Here is a 19,554-nt window from a genome sequence, read left to right as displayed (position 1 = left end):
GGCTGCTGGGAAGGACAAAGAGGGTTTCCCTGCCTCTTCTGTCACTTTTATCCTTGCTGGGGCGCTGAAGCTGACCACCTGCGCCATTTGATGTCGTCGAATGTGGGCAATCCGCAACACTCTTCGCTTCCGGCCCCCAATATGTCCCACCTACTGGAAGGACATAAACAATAGCGCCCCCTGCCTGAGATGCAACTAAAGGCGCCACGCCCCTAGGTGCGGGTGACACCGATCATTTGCAAAGCATTGAACTTTGCAATTTGACGCCGTCTCTATGCAAGTTACAAAAGGAAACCACTTTAACACAATGCTGAACATTTCTAAAACCATTCCCCATGAGCTGTTCAATATTAAAAGACTGTTACATGCACTTTTCTATTGGCAATAGTGCACATACTGTACCTGGGATCTTTGAAACGTGCCATTGTTCCACCTGGTTTGTTGTGCTTAGAACTTTTCTTGCACAATTGTTTAGCGTAATTTCCTTTGATAATCTGCGTATATTAAATCTATACGTTTTAATCACTTCACCGGACTCTGCTCGTGAGGTAATTCTGCCACAAAATGAGTGCTCCATGTGGCGGTTGCAGCAGACACATCTGTTTTAAAAGAGACGTGTAACAACGTGACCCCTGTTGCCCTGTTAATGTCATGAGCTAAAGCTCTTGGCGGTTCATTCATGAAAGAGGAACTGGAAAGCTCAGCAGTACATATTTTTTTTATCTCTTCAGTGATTCTTGGCAACATGGATGCGGTAGCCAAGCAAAAGCTGTTAAATAGTGCTAGTGTGTATGACACAGCTGCTGCTCGGTCTTCACAAATGCAGTCCTTCTAAAGGCCGGATACAGAGAAACACTAGCAGACAGAGAGAGAGGTCCATTTATCTCTCAAGGAGGTCACAACAAAGGGCTTGCACAGTGCAGATATTGTCCGCCATGTCCCACTCATCACCCACTCGTGCCCTTCACTCAGCCAGGGTGCTCTTTAACGCAACCTCTCTTGTTTAACACGCCTCATTACCTCACAGTCTCCATTAGGCCGGAACTGAACATTTCCACCCAAGGCAGAACTAACAGAAACGATAGAGTTTTATTCTGCTTCTTTCATACTTTCATGAGAAAATCTAAAATTCCGACCGTCGAGGAAGTTTGAGTAAATGCCGGGATTCTGACTAGTTTCAGCTCCTCTAAACCTTCGGGACCCTTGACTGACCATCAAACTGGTCACCACAGAAACTATGGGGCATATTACCAACGATTAGCGATATTTATCGCTAACTAGGCTTAGCATCGATTTTTTTTATCGGTAAGCATCGCTGGAAATTATCGCTGAGATAACGTGCTATTAGCTACCTTTATCTCCAAAGCGATAATTTTTCAGGTGATAGCGTGAATATCGCTGAGAATACAGCGATATTCACGCAGTAGCGACTAAATGCTCTTAGCCATGTTATCCACCTCCCATTGGATAACATGGCTAAGAACTGGTCTGGGCAGGTGTTAGTTTTTGGCGATATTCGCGCTTAGCTCGAATATTGCTATCGCTAAGCCTGCCTTGCTAATAGGCGTTAGCGACGTTAGCGACTGCTTTCAGTCGCTAACGGGTTTGGAACGCCCACTTTGCATGTCATTAGCGATAATTATGGCCAACATGCAAAGCGAGCCCCAAACCGCTCGCTATCGCCTCAAAGCTGTCGCTAACATCAGTTAGCGACAGCTTGCTAATTGGGCAATAGTATTATCGCCGCTTAGCGGCGAAAATAGCATATCGCCAGCATTGATAATATGCCCCTATTTTCCTTGGGTTATCCCAACAACAATGGAACGAGGCACTGGGTTTAAGATGAAGTCCACTTTTTTCACGGTTTAGCAGGGCAGCTGCCTACTTCTTTGCTAAAGGAAGGAAAAGATGGGAAAGGAAGTACACCTTCGACACAAGACCATAAATTAAGTGGATGTGTATTGTTAGGGCTGCAACCAGAGGTTCGACATGCATTTGCAAAGCCAATAGGTCTGGCAGTGGCATGACTGCAACGCTATTTTTTTCATAAACGATAGATATTAAAGATGTAAACGTAATAAGAAAAAATAAAAATGCTTCCAAAAAATGGTGGCTTGCAAATGTTTGCAAAAGAATAAGTAAAAAATGATCCACTGCAAAAAATAAAGTACAAAATTATGAAATGAAAGTAGAACTAAAAGCAGACTGGCCTACCAGCCCTGGTACAGAAGTGGACTATTCCATAGGGGATGTGCATAAAAGAACAGTAGTGGCCTGACCCACTGTCCTGCTGTGGTGGGGTGAAAAAAAAAGTGCATTGCACTTGAACAGACCAATGGACGAAGAGGACTGACCAAATGACCCTGAATGAATAAAAATATGTATGTATCTATATTAATATTTTTTTTAAAACATGTGGCTGACAAAATAGCTAAAGCTGTCTCTAGGCCAGGTCTACAAAGGGAACAGATGAAAGGCATATTTACTATATTTTGTAAAATGCAATGTCCATTGACCATAACTTTACATGGAAAGATTTTCTTTCCGTAGAAAGATGCTTGCTTGTATCAAACACTTATTAGTGTACCTATTTCTCCTTGGACTTACCATTAGTCTTTCCCCGCAGCACGACATGCTCTATAGTTTGAAGTTTCAGATAAGAAGCTCCTCATTTCTCGGCCTCACTAGGAGAGACAATGTATCACAAACCACAATCCTCTGCCATATATCAATAAGTTCTTACCAATAACATAGCAGGTCATCCAGGTCCCTTTGGCAAAGACTCCTTGCAGGAATCGAAAGATCACAAATACATAGAAATTTGGTGCAAATGCCACTATAATGCCACACAGTCCCGTGCCAAAGGAAGAGATGAGATATGTCACCTTCCTTCCATACCTGTAAACAAAAGAAAAAAAACGTTATGACAAAATGAAACTGCAGACATTTTAAATAACATCGACAAATATACATTACATTTTCTTACAGGACACCGTGCCTGTGAAAAGACTATCTACCCATAGTACTCATCAGGCAGATGACCAAACGTGACAACAATCCAACCATGTCCCAATTGTTTTTATTCTTTTGGATACCGGCCCTCTCTGTAGGGTCACCCCCAAACTATTTGCCTTCTTCGTCCACTTTTTCTGACCTCTTTTTTGTTGGCTATAGGACTCTGAACACATTACCAGTGCTAAAGTACATGTGCTCTCCCCTCTAATCATGGTAATATTGGCTCATATCCAAGTGGCATATTTAATTTACTTATAAGTCCCAGAAAGTTCACTAAGTGTACCCAGAACTGTAAATTAAATGCCACTAGTGGAAATGCAGCACTGATTGTGACACCCACTTAAGTAGTCCATTAACCATGTCTCAGGTCTGCCATTGCAGAGCTTGTGTGTTCAGTTTACACTGCTGTGTCGACTTGGCAAAATAAACCTTTTGCCGGGCCCAATCCTTCCCTTTTTACACATATAAGTCATCCCTAAGGAAAAACCCTGGACAACCCAGGAGTCAGGGTTTAATGCATTTAAAAGGGATATAGTTTTACGTTTTTTATGCCCTGTAGGGAAAAGCTCTCAAAGTCGTTTTTAACTACAGCAAGGCCTTTCTCTCCCATAGGATGACATTAGGATTACCTAATTATATTATATAAGTGTAATTTCCAATTGGAAAGAGATAAAACCTCCAAATTTGGTTTCTCTGAAATCCTAATTTAAAATGCTAATTTATGGTGAAGTCAGATTTTAAATTACAGTTCTGGAAATGCCACTTTTAGAAAGTTGGCATTTTCAAACATTAGCCATTTGGCCCCTACTGCCTGTCTCTGGTCACATGTTTGGGGTGGGTGACAGTTGGGCAAACCCCCACATGCATCGAGCATTTTTGAAGTCGCAAACGGTGCGATTCCTTAAAATCGGCCGTTTGCGATTCCAAAAATGCTTTTTCAGATGCTTCATTTTTTTGTGATGAAAATCGCTAATTTTGTGACTTTCCAGAATGCGATTGCATTTAAGGAATCGCAAATTTGCGATTCCTTAAATGCAATGCATCATTCTGAATCTAATTGCGAATACAAAGTTTGGAAGTGCAAATTACCACGAGGTTGAACCTTGTGGTAAATTGCGAAAAATGTTTAAAATGTTCTAATTTACATTTTAAACAATGTCATGTTACAGACACACATGTCCTTAGGACATGTGTGTGTGAAACATCCATTTAAAAATACATTTCAGGGGTGCAGAGGGGGGTCCTTTGGACCCCCCCCCCTGCACCCATGGAATGCATCAACATTTGCGAATTCAAAATTGCGAATTCGCAATTGCCATTGATTCCTATGTGCCTTTTGGCCCATAGGATTCAATGGGAATAGCGAATTCGCAATTTTGAATTCACATAATATTTGCGATTCGGTAAAAATTGCGATTTTTACCGAATCGGAAATATTTTGCACTTTCTATGATGCATCCCGTTTTGCGAATCCATATTTGCGATTCGGTAAAAATCGCAAATTTGGAAACGCAAAACGGGAGTTTGATGCATGTGGGGGTTTGTGTATTCCTACTAGATAGCTACACGCAACGGGAGATTAGCTATCCTAGCAGGATGGGAGGGTGGAACTAGACCCAGCCTCACTTACACCTGAATAGGCTGTGCCCTGTCCATACACAAAGGGCTCCATACCCCCTGTAGAGAGCCTGGAGCCAGGGCAGGAAGGGAAGTAGATCTGTACACTTCAAAGGCCTCCTCCCACTTCAAAGGCCAAACTGGGTATAAATACTGGACCTCTGACACCATCAACTCAGTACACCTCTGGACTTATGTCATACTCTGCCATGAAGAAGGATTGGTTTGCTGCTGAAAGGACTGTCACTATGCTGGACTGTTGCTCTGAAGGAGCTGCAACCTTGCTGTACTGACCTGCTGCCCGATTCCCTCTTGCCTGAAGAGGGAGTACTGGACCTGTAACCCATCTTGAGCCTAGGACCCCAGAGTAACTCAAAGGGCTAGTCTTATGGCCTCCTGATCTTATCCTCATGGATATAACAGCTCTCCACAGCTAATGGACCTCTCTTCAATGAGCTCCTGAATCACAAGATGTGCCTCTCAGGTCCTGGGCACTTGTAAGTAGTTTTTAAGCTCTTTAAGTCATGCTTTTGGGCTCTTCACGAACGGGCCTGTTCTCTCCGGAATCGCACAACTCGCACATAGAAGCAGCGCGAGCCGCCGCAAGTTTGTCTCTTCACACAGCAAGCCTCCCTGCTTTCGTGTATGCTTCTGTAAGACAGAGCCCTGTGTGATTTCCACGCCACCTGATTTCCTAGTCATAGGTACTACTGGCTGTCTCTCCACACATGGATGCGCCTATATTTTATGAGACTGCTATCTCTCATAGTGGATTGACTACCCCCTACCTACTCCATTTGACAGTCACCTATCGATGTAAGACCTCGCTTTACCTGCCTGGCACCCTCTGTTCCTCTCCCACAGTAACATTAGTGCTTGGACCCGGATACTTCTGCTTCCAATGGGGCTCAACGACCCCAAACAGTGCCCACTAACCTTTGACTCTGCCAAGACCCCTCAGTGTGGGGAGGCTTAGGACCCCCAGGGAGATGCCCTGATATCATCTACAGCTGAAGCGCCGGCATTAGACGACACTGCGGCTACCATGGCTGAACTGAGAGCTGGCTTCAACTCTATTGGCTCTCGTCTCAACATACTCTCGGCCCGGTTGGGGAACATGCACTGGGGTCTTGACCAGAATTAAACGTAGCTCAGTGCCACAGAACAAAGTGTATCTGACCTTGAAGACGCCAGCCCCATGACCAACAAGCACATCTAGAAGATAGAAAGACTCCTCAAGAAGGTGGCTGCTAAAGCTGAGGACTTGGAGGCGCACTCGCGTCGAAATAACATTCTCATTGGTGGAATAGCAGAATCTACTAAAACTGGCTGAAAGCACACCTTTGTGGAGCACTTATTCAAGGGGCCCTTTGGCGTCCACATCCGCGATTGAGACAGCCCACAGAACCCTTGGCCTGGGACCAGGACCTGGCAACCCACCCCACTTGATCATCGTGGAACTCCTTAACGATCGTGGACAGGCCACTGTTCTATGTCTTGCCCATGAAAGAGAGCAGGTACAATACCAGGGGATGACTGTATCTTTTTATCCTGATTTCACTCCAATTATGCAGGAGGGCCGCCGTAAATTCTCTGACGTTAAACATACACTTCAGAAAGCTAACGTACAATATGACATGTTGTACCCAGCGTGGCTACGAATCCAATTCAATGACAAATATCACCTTTTTGACTCTCACTCTAAAGCTGTGAGCTTTGGTAAACAGCACAATTTGGCATCCAGATCGCCTGGCAGTAAGGGATCCACCTCACCTCTCCCCCATGATCTAGCGGAACTGTGAACCTCCCTCGTGCTGGCTCATGCTTGTCACAACACTGCTGACTCCAACTGCCTACTGCTGGTTTTGGATGCAGAGCTGACTACTGTGCCCAGCATCAGTGCTCCACCTGTCCCTATTCCTCTTGGACTAGATAATGCTGTTCATTCCCTGTCAAGATAATGGCCATTTAGAGCTCTCCTTAAAGTGTTGCCTCTAGGCCTGGGCGGAAAACTACGCTACGCTTGCTTAGTTTGCATAGTTTGCACAACTACGCGCTACACGAATTGCACATAGCACAGTGCAAAAACGCGTAGCGGGCATTTTTTGCTTGCTCGCAGTCCTCAACGTCAACTTGGCGACCGTGAGCAAGCAAAATGACATCCCGGCGAGACTTTTTCCTCGTTCGCGATCAGCAACATCAAGTTGCCGATCACGAGCGTGGAAAATAAACCTCCCGGTGAGATTCTCAACGCGGGAGGTCAGGTTTCTCATTGCGAGTGGTCGCGTATGCTCGCGTCCGCTCTGGATGAGAAACTACCAGTCCGCGTTGAGAAAGCTGTTGCTTGAGTAAAATTCTACACGAGCGGCAGAAAACGACCACTTGCACTGTGCAAGATGAGGTTTGCAATGATTGCACAGTGCGGACAAGCATCCGGCACAGTGCAATCATTGCGAACAGCAAACTACGCAGTTTGCGTAGTGCTACGCGTAGCTCGCATAGTGCGAAGTGCACTTCCCCTAGCTATGCGTAGCGCTACTAGGCCCAGGGTTAGTTGCCTCCCCCCAGGAGTACTCTACTCGATTGTTTTTCCTTGTTTTTTTGGGTTACCAGGAGTTCGCCAGACACTGTTTCTTTGCTATCCGGTGTAGGTTGGGGGTATGGGTTTCAAAATGTTCTGCAATGTTATTCTTGCTATTTTTTTCTCACAAGGGACTGATTATACAACAATCCATGTACTGTTTTAATACTCACATGCCTATACTACCGCTTCCCATATTATGGCTCAAATGATTCCATCTACTAGAAGGACAAGGGCACTAACACTGAGGTGCACGACCTGGTACGATAGAGGCCTGACTATTCCCCGAAAAAGACAACAAGTGTTTTCCTACATTGCCAGGCACAGCACCCATTTATCTTTCTTACAGGAGACTCACTGCGCTTTGAATTTCCTCAATCACTATTGGTGTAAATTGAGGTCCCTGTCGCTTACCACCGCCACCAATTGCGGGAGGCGTTCGTCCCCGACCCCGCGCTTCAACGTTAGGCTAAGTAAGGACACCGTCTGAGATAGCCCTGCTCACCCGCTTAGCAGCTTGGCACGAGCAGCCAGGCTTATCTCTGAGGCACGAGTGTTCAGTATGTGCAACCATGCTCACAGTAACCCCATCATGTCATCACAAATTGACTCCACACGAGTATTGATAAAATTAGTATAATCTTTATATAAGCAATTATACGATATGACCACACGACACAAAAATCAACATATAAGTATGAGTAGTATTCTTTCCGGTGGGTTGGTAGGTTCTAATCCCAACCACCGCTTCTAACCAACAGTTAAGTTCACTTCTAACCATTTCCCAAAAGGTTAGGAACATCGTATTGCTAGAATAACACACATTGCAAAAAGGAAACAATACTGCAATGCGTAACAATATTCTCTTATACTGTGCAACAGAGAAACATTGCCATACGTAGTGCCACAGTCATGTACTTTGCAAATGAAGGAATAATGCAATGCGTCTCACCACCAGCATGCCCTGTACCAAGAAGAAACAAAGCAATGTGTCACGCTACAATCCTGTACCGTGCAATGCAGAAACAACACACTGTGCCACGTTATACTCAGATACTGTGCACTGAAGAAATAATGCAATGCGCCATAAAGTTCGTCAGGCACAAATGAGGTTAAGCGTCATACGGCAGTTCGATAGTTCGTTAGTTCGTTAGCAGCAATAATGCAAAGTGTAATACGACAGTTTATGTGCTCAGTTACAGTGCCCCTGTTATGGATCAAATGATGTCACACAAAGTTCTGCTTCCCACTCTGGCCCCAGTACTGCCCTCTCTTGGGTCAGCACAGGCCGGGATCCAAGCCAAAGCAACGGCTCGCACAGCTGACTACAGCGGGAGGCCGAGAGAGTGTCCCTCCGGGCCCACACCCCTCACCAGGTGTTGATCCACATTACCTGTCGGGGCGCGATCCCACTCTCTTCCCTGACGTCAGCGACTTGGGCCTTGATCCAGAACTCCATCACGGGCTGCGGCGGACTCGGGCCGGTGGCTCAGTTCTTCTGTGTCTGCCGGTCCGGGGTCATTGCTGATTGACTCCGCGGGCCCCACTGACTTGGCCCTCACTCCGGCGGTCTCAGTCCACACCGAGAACCACCCTCAGCACTGTGGAGACTTTACTGCACTTCAGTGCACACCCTCACCCAGCACTCCTCACCAGCACCTCGGGTTGCACTTCGACACAAACATCGCACGTCCAAGACTCACCTCTTCCCTGGTGCTCACGAAGTTTGGGCGCTCTTCACCAACGCTCCGCTTGCACCTCAACACGCACTCTGTGCGTTCGAGCCACTCCTCTTCTCCTGGTGCACACGATGTCGAGGCGCTCTTCACCAATGCCCTGGCTACACCACAAAACACACTCTTGCACGTCAGAGACTCACTTCTTCTTTTGGTGACTACGGCACTCTTCATCAACACCCGGGTGGCACCACTACACGCACCTAGCGTGTCCAAGACTCACTTTGTCTGTTGGTGCACACAATGTCCAGGCACTCCTCACCAAAGCCCTGGATGCACCACGACACGCACACTGCGCGTCAGAGTCTCGCTTCTTCCTTTGGTGCACACGAAGCCCAGGTGCTCGTCACCAACACCCGGGCTGTACCACAACACGCACACAGCGCGTCCAAGTTTCACTTGGAACTCCAGGTGCCCAGGATCACAGAGTACAACTTGCGAAGGTCTCAGGCTAGACAGAGCACACACACCCGCGCCGTATCTGAGAGTCTTCTCTGGAAACCTTTATATTCCTATGTTTCCAAACAGGGAGCCAGCTCACCCCAGGCGCTTGGGGTTGCAAGACACAGCACAAAGCACAGTCTTCTTCATGCAGGGGGACCCAGTGCCTCCAAGCACAGTCCCAACAGCCTCTTCCTTAGTTAGAACAGCAAACTGCGAACCAGCCCCAGATCACGAAGCAAGGATTGATCTATCCACAGCAGTCTCTTCAGTTGCTCCTTCTTTAGCAGATGTTCCACTTGACCACAGAATGGGTCCAAGCCTTTACAGTCTCAATCCATCGCTGTTTCATTCCAACGTTAAGGGGTTTCAGCTCTCATAGTTATACCCCTTAATGTCTGTGAAGTTTGTATGTGCTCAGGGGTCCCTGATCCCTCCCTAAATCAGTTCTGGGTGTCTCCCTCCCAGTGTCACCTCTCTCCCATTTATACTGGGGGTCTGGATCCTTAATCACTCAGCAGGAGATGGGTCAAATGGTTTATAGCTCCAGCCCAGGCCTTTTCAGCTCCGGGGCTTTTCCTCCCCCTACTCTCTAAATGCAGGGCAGCCTGGTGCCATCTCAACACCTTCCGGGGTCATGACCTCTCCCAGCTCCTCTCACCAGACAATCCACATTTCAGAGACACACAGAAATGCTCAAAGCACAAAACTCAGCCACTTTCTAAAAGAGTGGCTTATAAACACACAGTGACCAAACCACCTTCACTGAAAGATGCATTTTGACACTGTGAGCCCACACATACCAAACTTCGCCTCTCCATTATAATCTGACAGGAAACAAGGCTAACAAACATAATACACTGCCCCCCCCATTCTGTCCTATTGGCAGAAAGGTCTTTCAGCAGTAAAAAACGAAATGGAGAGTTTTTCACTGTCAGAACATAACATACACTTCAGCTTATGTTCTGCCTTTTACCTACACTGCACCCTGCCCAGGGGTTACCTGGTACCTACCACAGGGGTGCCCTATGTGTATGTAAAAGGGAAAGTCAGGCCTGGCAAGTGGTTGCACTTGTCAGGACTACATGCTAACTTAACATTCTGTGCCAGGCCCTACACTGAAGGCTTTAGTTCCCTTCTCTGCGCGCCCTTGAATTGCTAGCCCTTGCACACACAGTGCACATCACTAGGGACTTTTACTAGTAAGGCAAACATACTAATCATGGCCAACCAATCACCATTACATTTTACATTGGGAACTCCTGTACTTTGACACTGATCAGCAGTGGTAAAGTACCCAAGCATCTAAATTGGCATCACTAGGTCAGAAAAAGGGTCTAGGGGGAAAGCAAAAACTTTAGGGAACTTTAACCAAAAAGGCCAAGTCCTACAACTATGCTTCTAACTCGGGGGGGGGGGGGGTAATCATTTCTTTGCTAACTACAGCACATATTCCAGAGGTGTTTGTGCCGTAGTCCATAGGGCACTCCCTCTCAGGATGCGTGAAGTCATTGCGGATCCAGAGAGCCACTATTTGCTAGTTTCCGACACACTGGCTGCTACATCCATTTTGCTGGTCAATACACCACTAATGTGGATGCACCTGATTTCTTTTTAGACAGTTCCCAAACAAAACATTAGCTCTTCTACAACATTGGCACTCAGAGAACTACACTGGTTGCCAAATGGGAGCAGAGTTGCTTTTAAGTCTCTCTGTATTGTTCATAGAGCACTACACAACACGGGACCTATGCCATTACAGGAAAGGATTACCTGGTACAAACCTGCTAGGCCACTGCGCTCCTCTAGCTTGGGGCTGGCAGCAACCACCAGGATTAGGAAGTCAAGGCTAGGCGGTAGAGCTTTCTGCACCTCAGCACCAAGGCTGTGGAACGAGCTGCCTCAAAAGATTAGACTGATCGACAACCTGCTGGAATTTAGAAAGAGTCTAAAGACATGGCTCTTTGCCAAAACCTAAAATTCGACCCCAGGCTCATCAAACGTTGTGTCACTCCATCTGACACAAACTCCGCTGTATTGTTCTTTTCCATCTGAATATTCCTTCTGGCGCCAGGATACCCGTAGGGTGACAGCTACGCGGTATAAATTTTAATACAATACATTACAATACAAAACCCATTTACTGGCAGAGTGCATATTAATGGGGATCAACTTCAGTTTATCTCGCTGCCCTTACCTGGACTTGACTGGTACCAAACTCGTGACCAAACCCTGACCTATACAGGTGCTCTCATCCCTTTTGGAGTCACTTCACCTCACCGATGCCTGGCGCTCCAAGTATCTGCTCAATATGGACTAAACTTTTTATTCTGCCCCCATGGTGTGTAGTCACGTATTGACCATTGGTACCTCACCCTGACTTATTGTATTCTATTGCCAATATCGAGCATCTCGCCCGGACCCTATCAGACTACTCCCTGGTACTTTTAACTCTGTACTTCCCCAACTTTACACCATGCCTTGCGACCTGGCGCTTTCCTACAAACGTGTTAATGGATGACTCCTTCCAAGCCGAGGTGCGGGTACTATTGTGGAATACTTTGAATCAATACTGGATCCGTATCACAACATTCCGTTCTCTGGGAGGCTTTTAAATCCTATATCATGGGTATTTGCATTGCCAAGAATTCAGGAGTACTCCTGGCCATACACGGTGAACTGGCGATTGTCAAACGTGCACAGGGAGCTCTTGACATACAGACCTTGATTGCTGCCTCCCCGAAAGTTGCACCGTTGCACTATGCTGCTGCGTGAATTTCGCGATTTGCCATCTTGCGAGGTGAACTACCTAGGCTAATATGCGCGAGCAAGAGTTTATGGGTAGAGCGAGAGAGGCCCAGCCACACGCAGGCTAGGCTGCTCCACCCCTCATATTATACTTCCTTTACTAAGCACTTGCAGCTAGATCAGTGGTTCCCAAACGTTTTCGACCCGCGGCTCCCTTGACTCATCTGCCATTGCCCGTGTCTCCCCACTGCTACTTCTTCGGGAGGGCGGGGGTGTAAGCCCAGCCTCAGGAGTACTTGCATTTTTCTGAAAATAATTGGGATGAAGTTGATGAATGTATTATAATCACATACGCAGGATGTTTTGTATTACTAAGGCAGCGCCTCTAATAAAATATTTCTAGTTATACTTCTTTGTCCATGCCTTTTTTAGAGTGCCTCCTTAAACTTTTTTATCCCACTTACAGTGCTAGATAGCACCCCTATGCTTGTAGGCCCAATTGCCAAAGTGTTTCTGCGCTTTAAGAATATTTGCATGCACTTCCATTTCTACCAATGTCATACGTGCCAACACACCTGTCTCAGCATGGTGACCCACAATTTTTTAAACCACATACAGCTTTACTTTTTACCATCTCCTCCGTAAAATTGCCTCCAAATCAATGCAAGTAAAATAAATTCCTCAGATTTTTTTTTTAAACGTCCATCTTTCTTGCTTCAAATGTTGGCATTATGCCATATATGGCATTTTTCTTCCCTGTGTTCAAGGAGCGAGCCAGCCTGTCTGGAAGTGTGTGTACTGAAAGAAATGTGAACTGGAAGTACCTGTGATTCAAGTACAAATGTCAATATTTAATAATACTTAGTGTGTTTAATAGACAAGCAACTGTACTTTTCTGATAACTTGCATTGGTGTAAAATGTATTTTGAAAAAAATTAAACTATTAACAAGTCTAACAAAATAAATCAGGCATCTTCTGCCTACTTTAGGAGTGTCTGGAATGTGGGGATCCAGTGAAATATGGAGGTCATCTCTCTCGAGATGCCATCAATTAACCACTACGTTTACAGCTTTAGGCATGTCACTTACAAATGATCAACATCATATGTTTAAGTCTAATTAGTTTAATTGAAGCTAACAACCCCTTCAACGTTAAATGCATTAAAGTGCTTGGCGTGCGGCTCCCCTGGCTAGACTTGACGGCTCCCCAGGGAGCTAGGGTGCACAGTTTGGGAACCACTGCACTACGTTTCCAGCTTTAGGCATGTCACTTACAAATCATCAACATCATATGTTTAAGTCTAATTAGTTTAACTGATGCCAACAACTCCTTCAACGGTAAATGCATTAAAGTGCTTGATGTGCTGCTTCCCTGGCTAGATTTAACGGCTCCCCAGGGAGCCACAGTGCACAGTTTGGGAACCACTGAGATGATGGTTCCTTAGTTACACACAGCGAAGACATCTCTGCTGCTTTCCTCTCCTATTACACTCACCTGTATACATCCTGCAGCACCACTGCGGAGGAGGCACTGGCTGATTATTTAGTAGAGGTGGCTGTAGCGTGGCTAGATGGGGGACACCAGCAATTCCTCTCATCGCCCATATCTTGCGATGAGATTTTGCAGGCCACGATGACCTGAGTGGCACCCGTGCCCTGGATGGCTTCAAAGGTGATTTTTACAAGACCAATAAGTCTTTACTGGTTCCTCACCTACAGGAAGTCTACACAGAATCTTTAACACGAGGAGTCCTCCCCCCCACAATGCTGTGATAACTCTTTTACTTAAACTCGGCAAATCTCCATAGCGCTACACCTCATACTGACCCTTGTCCCTGATAAATCACAGCAACAAAGTTCTGGATAAAGTCCTTGCTTCTCCCCCTCCCTTCTCATGCACCACATAATATCCCCACTGCAATCTGAATTTGTTCCAAGTCGCTCCACTTTCGGTTAATCTCGGAACAGTGTTTGCTATCCTTAAACAGATAACTCCTGATCTCCCTGCTGCTGTGGTTTTACTAGACAGCGAGAAGGCGTTTGACTCGCTAGAGTGGCCCTTCTTTCATGTTACGTTATGAAAGTTGGATGTGCCTAAGGGTTTTCGGGACCTTGTCTGTCTACATACACTGCCTAATTGGCCCGACTTAAAGTGAATGGTGCCTTGACTAACCAGTTCACGTTGTCTCGAGGCAATAGAAAGCAGTGCTCTCTTTAGCCCCCATTATTTGCCATCCCCTGGTGCGTCATTTTCAGAAGCGCCATCTGGCGCGTGGATTGCGCTTCCATTGTGGCCCCCTCTTGGCTTCCCTATATGCTGATGATGTGATGCTCTTCGTCAGGGACCCCGAGTCCAATCTTTCTTCCCTTCTCTGTGAGGTCGTCCGATTTGGGGTATTTTCAGGACTTACTATTAACTGGAGCAAATCTGAAATGTTCCCGTTGATGGAGGCCACAGACTCCCGTCCACTTGGATTCCCTTTACAGTAGTACACAGATTCCCCAAAATGGGCATCTATCTGCATCCGAGTAGTGGCCAAACCAAATTCACAGAGGATCTGTAAATCAGCATCATAAATACCATCGCCCAGGGGCCACCTCAGTTGCGATGTCACATAGAGCCCATCCCAGAACACACTAGTTTTCCTGCCCGCACTAGCACAGGTATGGAAATATATGTTTGCTCCCACCTGGAGCATTATTAAATCTCCTACCAGGTGGCAGCAAACATGCCTTCCCTGCCTGCAGGAGTGTGAGCAGAGAATGCAAGTCTGCTCCCACCCAGCAGGAGATTTAAACATGCTCTTACTGGCCGGGAGCAGACTTCTGTCCTGATTCCCTGCCAGTTCGAGTGCGTCAGGGAAACAGAACACATATTACCGCAGTACTCTGTGGACAGCTAGCTGGGAGCCTAAGGGCCCCCGTGGACCCCAATATGATGGTTGATGGGTGGCCCGGATGGACATCGGGGCACCCACCACCTAACAACAGCATTATAGATGTATTTATACATTCACTGAAAAAGTTAAAGTTAAAGTGATGTTATTATTAGGTGAACATTTTGATGCCAATGTAATGATTTGAACTATAAAAAACTCACCAACATTCACCAGTTACAGTTATCAGAGCTAAGTATAACTTGTGTGCCGTCATGCACTATTTATAACCTCACATATTACATTACTCGTGACATCTTCTATGACATAATTTATGACATCACTGATGACATCTCGAATGACATAATTGATGACATCACTGATAACATCATCCAATGCGTGTGTTAGTTTATTTTATACTTTGCAAAATGGCAGGTAAGTGTCATCCTTGTTCTAGTTTTGTAACACCTCTTTGCGGCTAATGGATGTGAGTGTTTACAAAATGTTTATACCCCTAGTGGGTCATTATTGGGAAGAGGTATTGAGCCTGTTACTAATGTTTGTGTACAAGACTTACACTGCGTGCAGGTGACAGTTGATGACTTGCATACAAGTTTTTGGTTTTGAAAAAAAGGTTTGTTGTGGTACAATGAAGTAAATACTAAGGACCAAATTATGAGTCTGGCGGTCTTACTGCTGGACTGCCGTTGTGGTGGTCAGGAGAATGCCACCAAGCTGGCGGCATTCCGACCACCATATTATGATTACACTACTGGTATGGCGGTGCTGTGTTGGCAGTGCCACGGGGGCAGCATGCTTCAGCTCAATGAGAGCCTCAAGCATATGCTGCTGCTGTGGCAGTGCCACTTTGACATTGGATGCACTGTTTGCCATGCACCATGTTGTTCATGGCACATAGTGCATGCACAGTATTGCAATAAGAGGGGGCACTACATTTGCACCCTTGCACTTAGCCCAGTGGGAAACATTGCCCTGAGGTCCTGTTTGGGGCCTCATCCTTGCCTTTCCGCCAACATTTTCATGGCGGGGTCATTGCCATGAACAGGTCTGCAGAAAGGCAGGTTGTGATTGGGACAATGGTGCTGACATCAGCACCGCCTCACATCCCCAACGCTTTTCCCAACGCCGCCACCATGGGTTCCAGGATCCTGGCAGTGGCGGCGGTCTTCAAGAGGTCTAACCGCCATGGTCATAAACGGGTGGTCAGACCGCCGAAGAGGCAGCGGTCAGACTGCCACCGTGAGTGCAGCAATCTTCGGACCGCCATACTCGTAATTAGGCTCTAAGTAGTGTAAGCACTCTTGTGTATTTTAAGGGAATCATCTCAGCATGAACATTTCTATATAGGACAGACAACTGTGTGCACCAGTTACTTACCCATGTACATGTGGATGATAGTCCACTGAAGCTAAGCCATCTATAATGTTCTCAGCAGGGAGAGCAGAAACGATATCAGACACAAAATATGTGGACAAAATATTGTATTAAGAATATTGAGGACAAAAATATTGTGAAGGTAATTTTCTATAGGTAAACAACGCTTTACTATATATAACTCCAAATATATGTAGTTTTACAACATATATTTGCTACTGGCAGTCGCAAGTAGTTAGTTATAGTTAGGACCTAGTTTCCACAGGAAAAGCGTTGTATGTTTTGACAATACCTTTGGCATCATTTGATGAATGTTCACGAAATGTTCGAACCTAGTTTGTTGCTCACTTCAGCTGCTGTCTTGAAAGTTTCAGGATGATTTGTCAGTAGGGGTCCGAGAAAAAGGGGGGTCCCAAAACGCATCTTCACCATGCAATTTCCCATGGAAATTTTAGATATGATTACAGCCAAAACTGCTGAACTGAATAACACCAAATTTGGCAGAAAGCTTGCTCTTATTCCAGAAAGAGCCCTTTTTAGGTCGAGCTTGATCAGCCTGTTATATCTCTTCTGTGGGGTTTGGCACACCCCCCAATTTCGATTGGCTGTTATTTGGGTCATTTACAAATGCTGGCTTGTTATTGGTGCATTTGTTTAAATGTGCCTCCTTTGTGGACTTAGCTCCCTCGCTGGCGATTTCACTAAGAGAACATTTTGTCTGGCCATCACACTGTCCAGTGTGTAATGGACTTGCCTCTTTTCTCCCATCTAGGTTTTCTTCTCGTGAAGCACAGCGCAATGGCCCCTCCTCCCAGTCTGGGCTTCACAGCCTAGTCGTGGAATTTATGTCCCACTGAAGCCTCGTATTAGTTGTGCCCTGAGAACACCACCATGATTTATGTTTGCGACAGTGAAAGGGCAGGCGCCCCGACGGCTACTTGCCCAAATTCCTGCATTGACTAGTATTGTAAGAGTTCCAGTGACATCACAGCTTCACATTTGAATCCTTCCCCGGATCTCTTCGGCCAGGAGAGCATGCAGTGAGGCAAGGGAATCTAGGCAACTGTAATGATGTTGATGCAAAGTGACCAGTGACCTAACTGGTCAGGCACTAGGACCGGCCCGAGTGAGGGACGAGGGCGGGCGGAAAGGGAGGAGCTGGGAGACCAAAGGGACAGTTAGTCGTTAGCCCGGCATGAAAAAGGAACTGAATAAAGAAGCTGATGCCTGTAATTGTGTCCGTGTGCAGTTTGTGATGAGGAACGACACTACAACTAGCGACGAAGGTGGGATGTCCCCACGCAGCTAATTCAGCACCCAGAGGTCATCGACCCGCCTGGAGCTCACCCCACGTCAGGAGGTTCGAGCGCGTGTTGCCAAAAAGCGCCCACCGAGTGCCCACCTCGGCGGCGGAAGCACGCTACTGAAAGCGCCCACCGAGTGGCGGCAGAAGCGCGGTGCCGAAAGCGCCCACCGAGTGCCCACCTCGGCGGCGGAAGAGGGTTAACTAAAGCGCCTACCGAGTGCCCACCTCGGCGGCGGAAGCGCGCTGCCAAAAGCGCCCACCTCGGCGGCGGAAGCGTGTGGCCAAGGAGAACGAGTGCCCACCACGGCGGCAAAAGTAAAAGAAAGCTGCCCCACCTGACCGTTGACTCCAGCGGTGGATCCTGGCTGCAAGCGATGAGTGGAAACGCCGAGTAAATGTGACTCCGGTGAAGAAAGAAAAAAAAAACGTCCGAAATCTCGCCAGAAACGAGATTCCCGCGGCCATCTTGAAGTCAGGCAGCCGTGTCCAATCCCCTGCGAGGGATCATCGGCGGCCATCTTTAAGTCAGGCAGAGGAGGCAAACAGCAAATAAATATTGGTAAATAAAACAGATGTAACAAACAAGAATTGGTAAATGCAACAGGAGTAACAAACCAGCATTGGTAAATGCAACAGAAGTAACAAACAAGCAATGGCTAATGCAACAGAAGTAACAAACACACATTGGCGAGTGCAACAAATAGTATAAACACACACTGGCAAGCGCAACGAAAGCAACAAACAAGCACTGGCAAGTGCAACGGAGATAGCAAACAAGCACAAGCGAATACAAGAGTCAACACAAAAAAGCACAAGCAAATACAAGACATAAATGAAGACAACGGTAAATAACGACAAGCAAGCGATAAGGAAACATAACAAGCACCAGACAGTGCAAATCTCGAATGCGACAAACACAAGCAAATACCGGTCTGGAACACAGCAAGCACGAGCAAAGGCAAATATCAAAGTAAACCTTTAACGCTACGCAAAGAGAAGAATTAAAATAAAGAAGGTGAGAAAATAAATGGTCCAGAATCATATCGAGATAGCTGCAGATCTTACCAACCTAAAAGGAAACAGTCCTGTGACTGTAGCAGATCAAAATCTTCCTCCCTCATGGCGGTGGGAAAAGCAACACAACGATCCAATCCCTACATTGAAGTGCCACCCCCAGTGACACAGACTGACATTCAGAGTTTGGGTCCTAAATGGAACCGGTGGCTGGAATCACTGGACGACTTTCTTGACGCCTCCGGTGAGCGAAGAGATGGAAAATGTCTGACATTACTGCTCCAGCAGGTGGGTCATGAGGGCCGACGCTTACTTAGAACATTTTCTGAAAAGTACACAGAGACTTATGAAAGACTACAAGAGATGCTACGCGCCCATTTTAACGCAAAGGATGACGTGGATCATGAACGCATCGCTTTCAACACAGCACGGCAGGAACCAGGAGAATCATTGCCAAACTTCATCACCCGGTTGCAAAGTCTGGTACAACGCTGCCACTTCAACACATTTACAAATGAGGACGCAGTTTGACTCCGGGTAATCGAAGGCTGTTCAAGGTCTAGTACAAAGCACAAGATTCTTCGAGGGCATTGGTCGCTGAAGGAAATAATCAGGAAGGCCGAAGTTGGAGAGCGGGTCAAAGCAAGAGAACTATCAAGAGAACTGCACCTATGTGCAAGACACCAAGATACCAGGAAAGAGACATCTCTAAGGTTGGTGAATAAAGCCCAAGAAATAAACAAAACCAGAAACGGGGAGGGTGAAGACAGATCAGAGATAAGACAACGGGAGAGACCAAGTAAAATCAAGTACTCTGAGTCACAA

At 46.4% G+C, this 19,554-nt stretch overlaps 1 protein-coding gene across 1 annotated transcript in view; it reads right to left on the bottom strand.

The window, feature by feature from the left end:
• Positions 1-19,554, bottom strand: part of SLC22A3 (solute carrier family 22 member 3) — an 821,636-nt gene that overhangs the window by 390,993 nt on the left and 411,089 nt on the right. Inside the window, exon 3 of the mRNA XM_086927388.1 lies at positions 2,744-2,898. Coding sequence (XP_086783514.1) covers positions 2,744-2,898 — 155 coding nt within the window. The remainder of the gene's footprint in view (positions 1-2,743; positions 2,899-19,554) is intronic.

The sequence above is a fragment of the Lissotriton vulgaris genome, chromosome 6 (genome assembly GCF_964263255.1).
Source record: "Lissotriton vulgaris chromosome 6, aLisVul1.2, whole genome shotgun sequence".
Classification (NCBI taxonomy): Eukaryota; Metazoa; Chordata; class Amphibia; order Caudata; family Salamandridae; genus Lissotriton; species Lissotriton vulgaris.
Note: the sequence above shows the minus strand (reverse complement) of the source record. Positions and strands in the feature narration are given on the sequence as shown.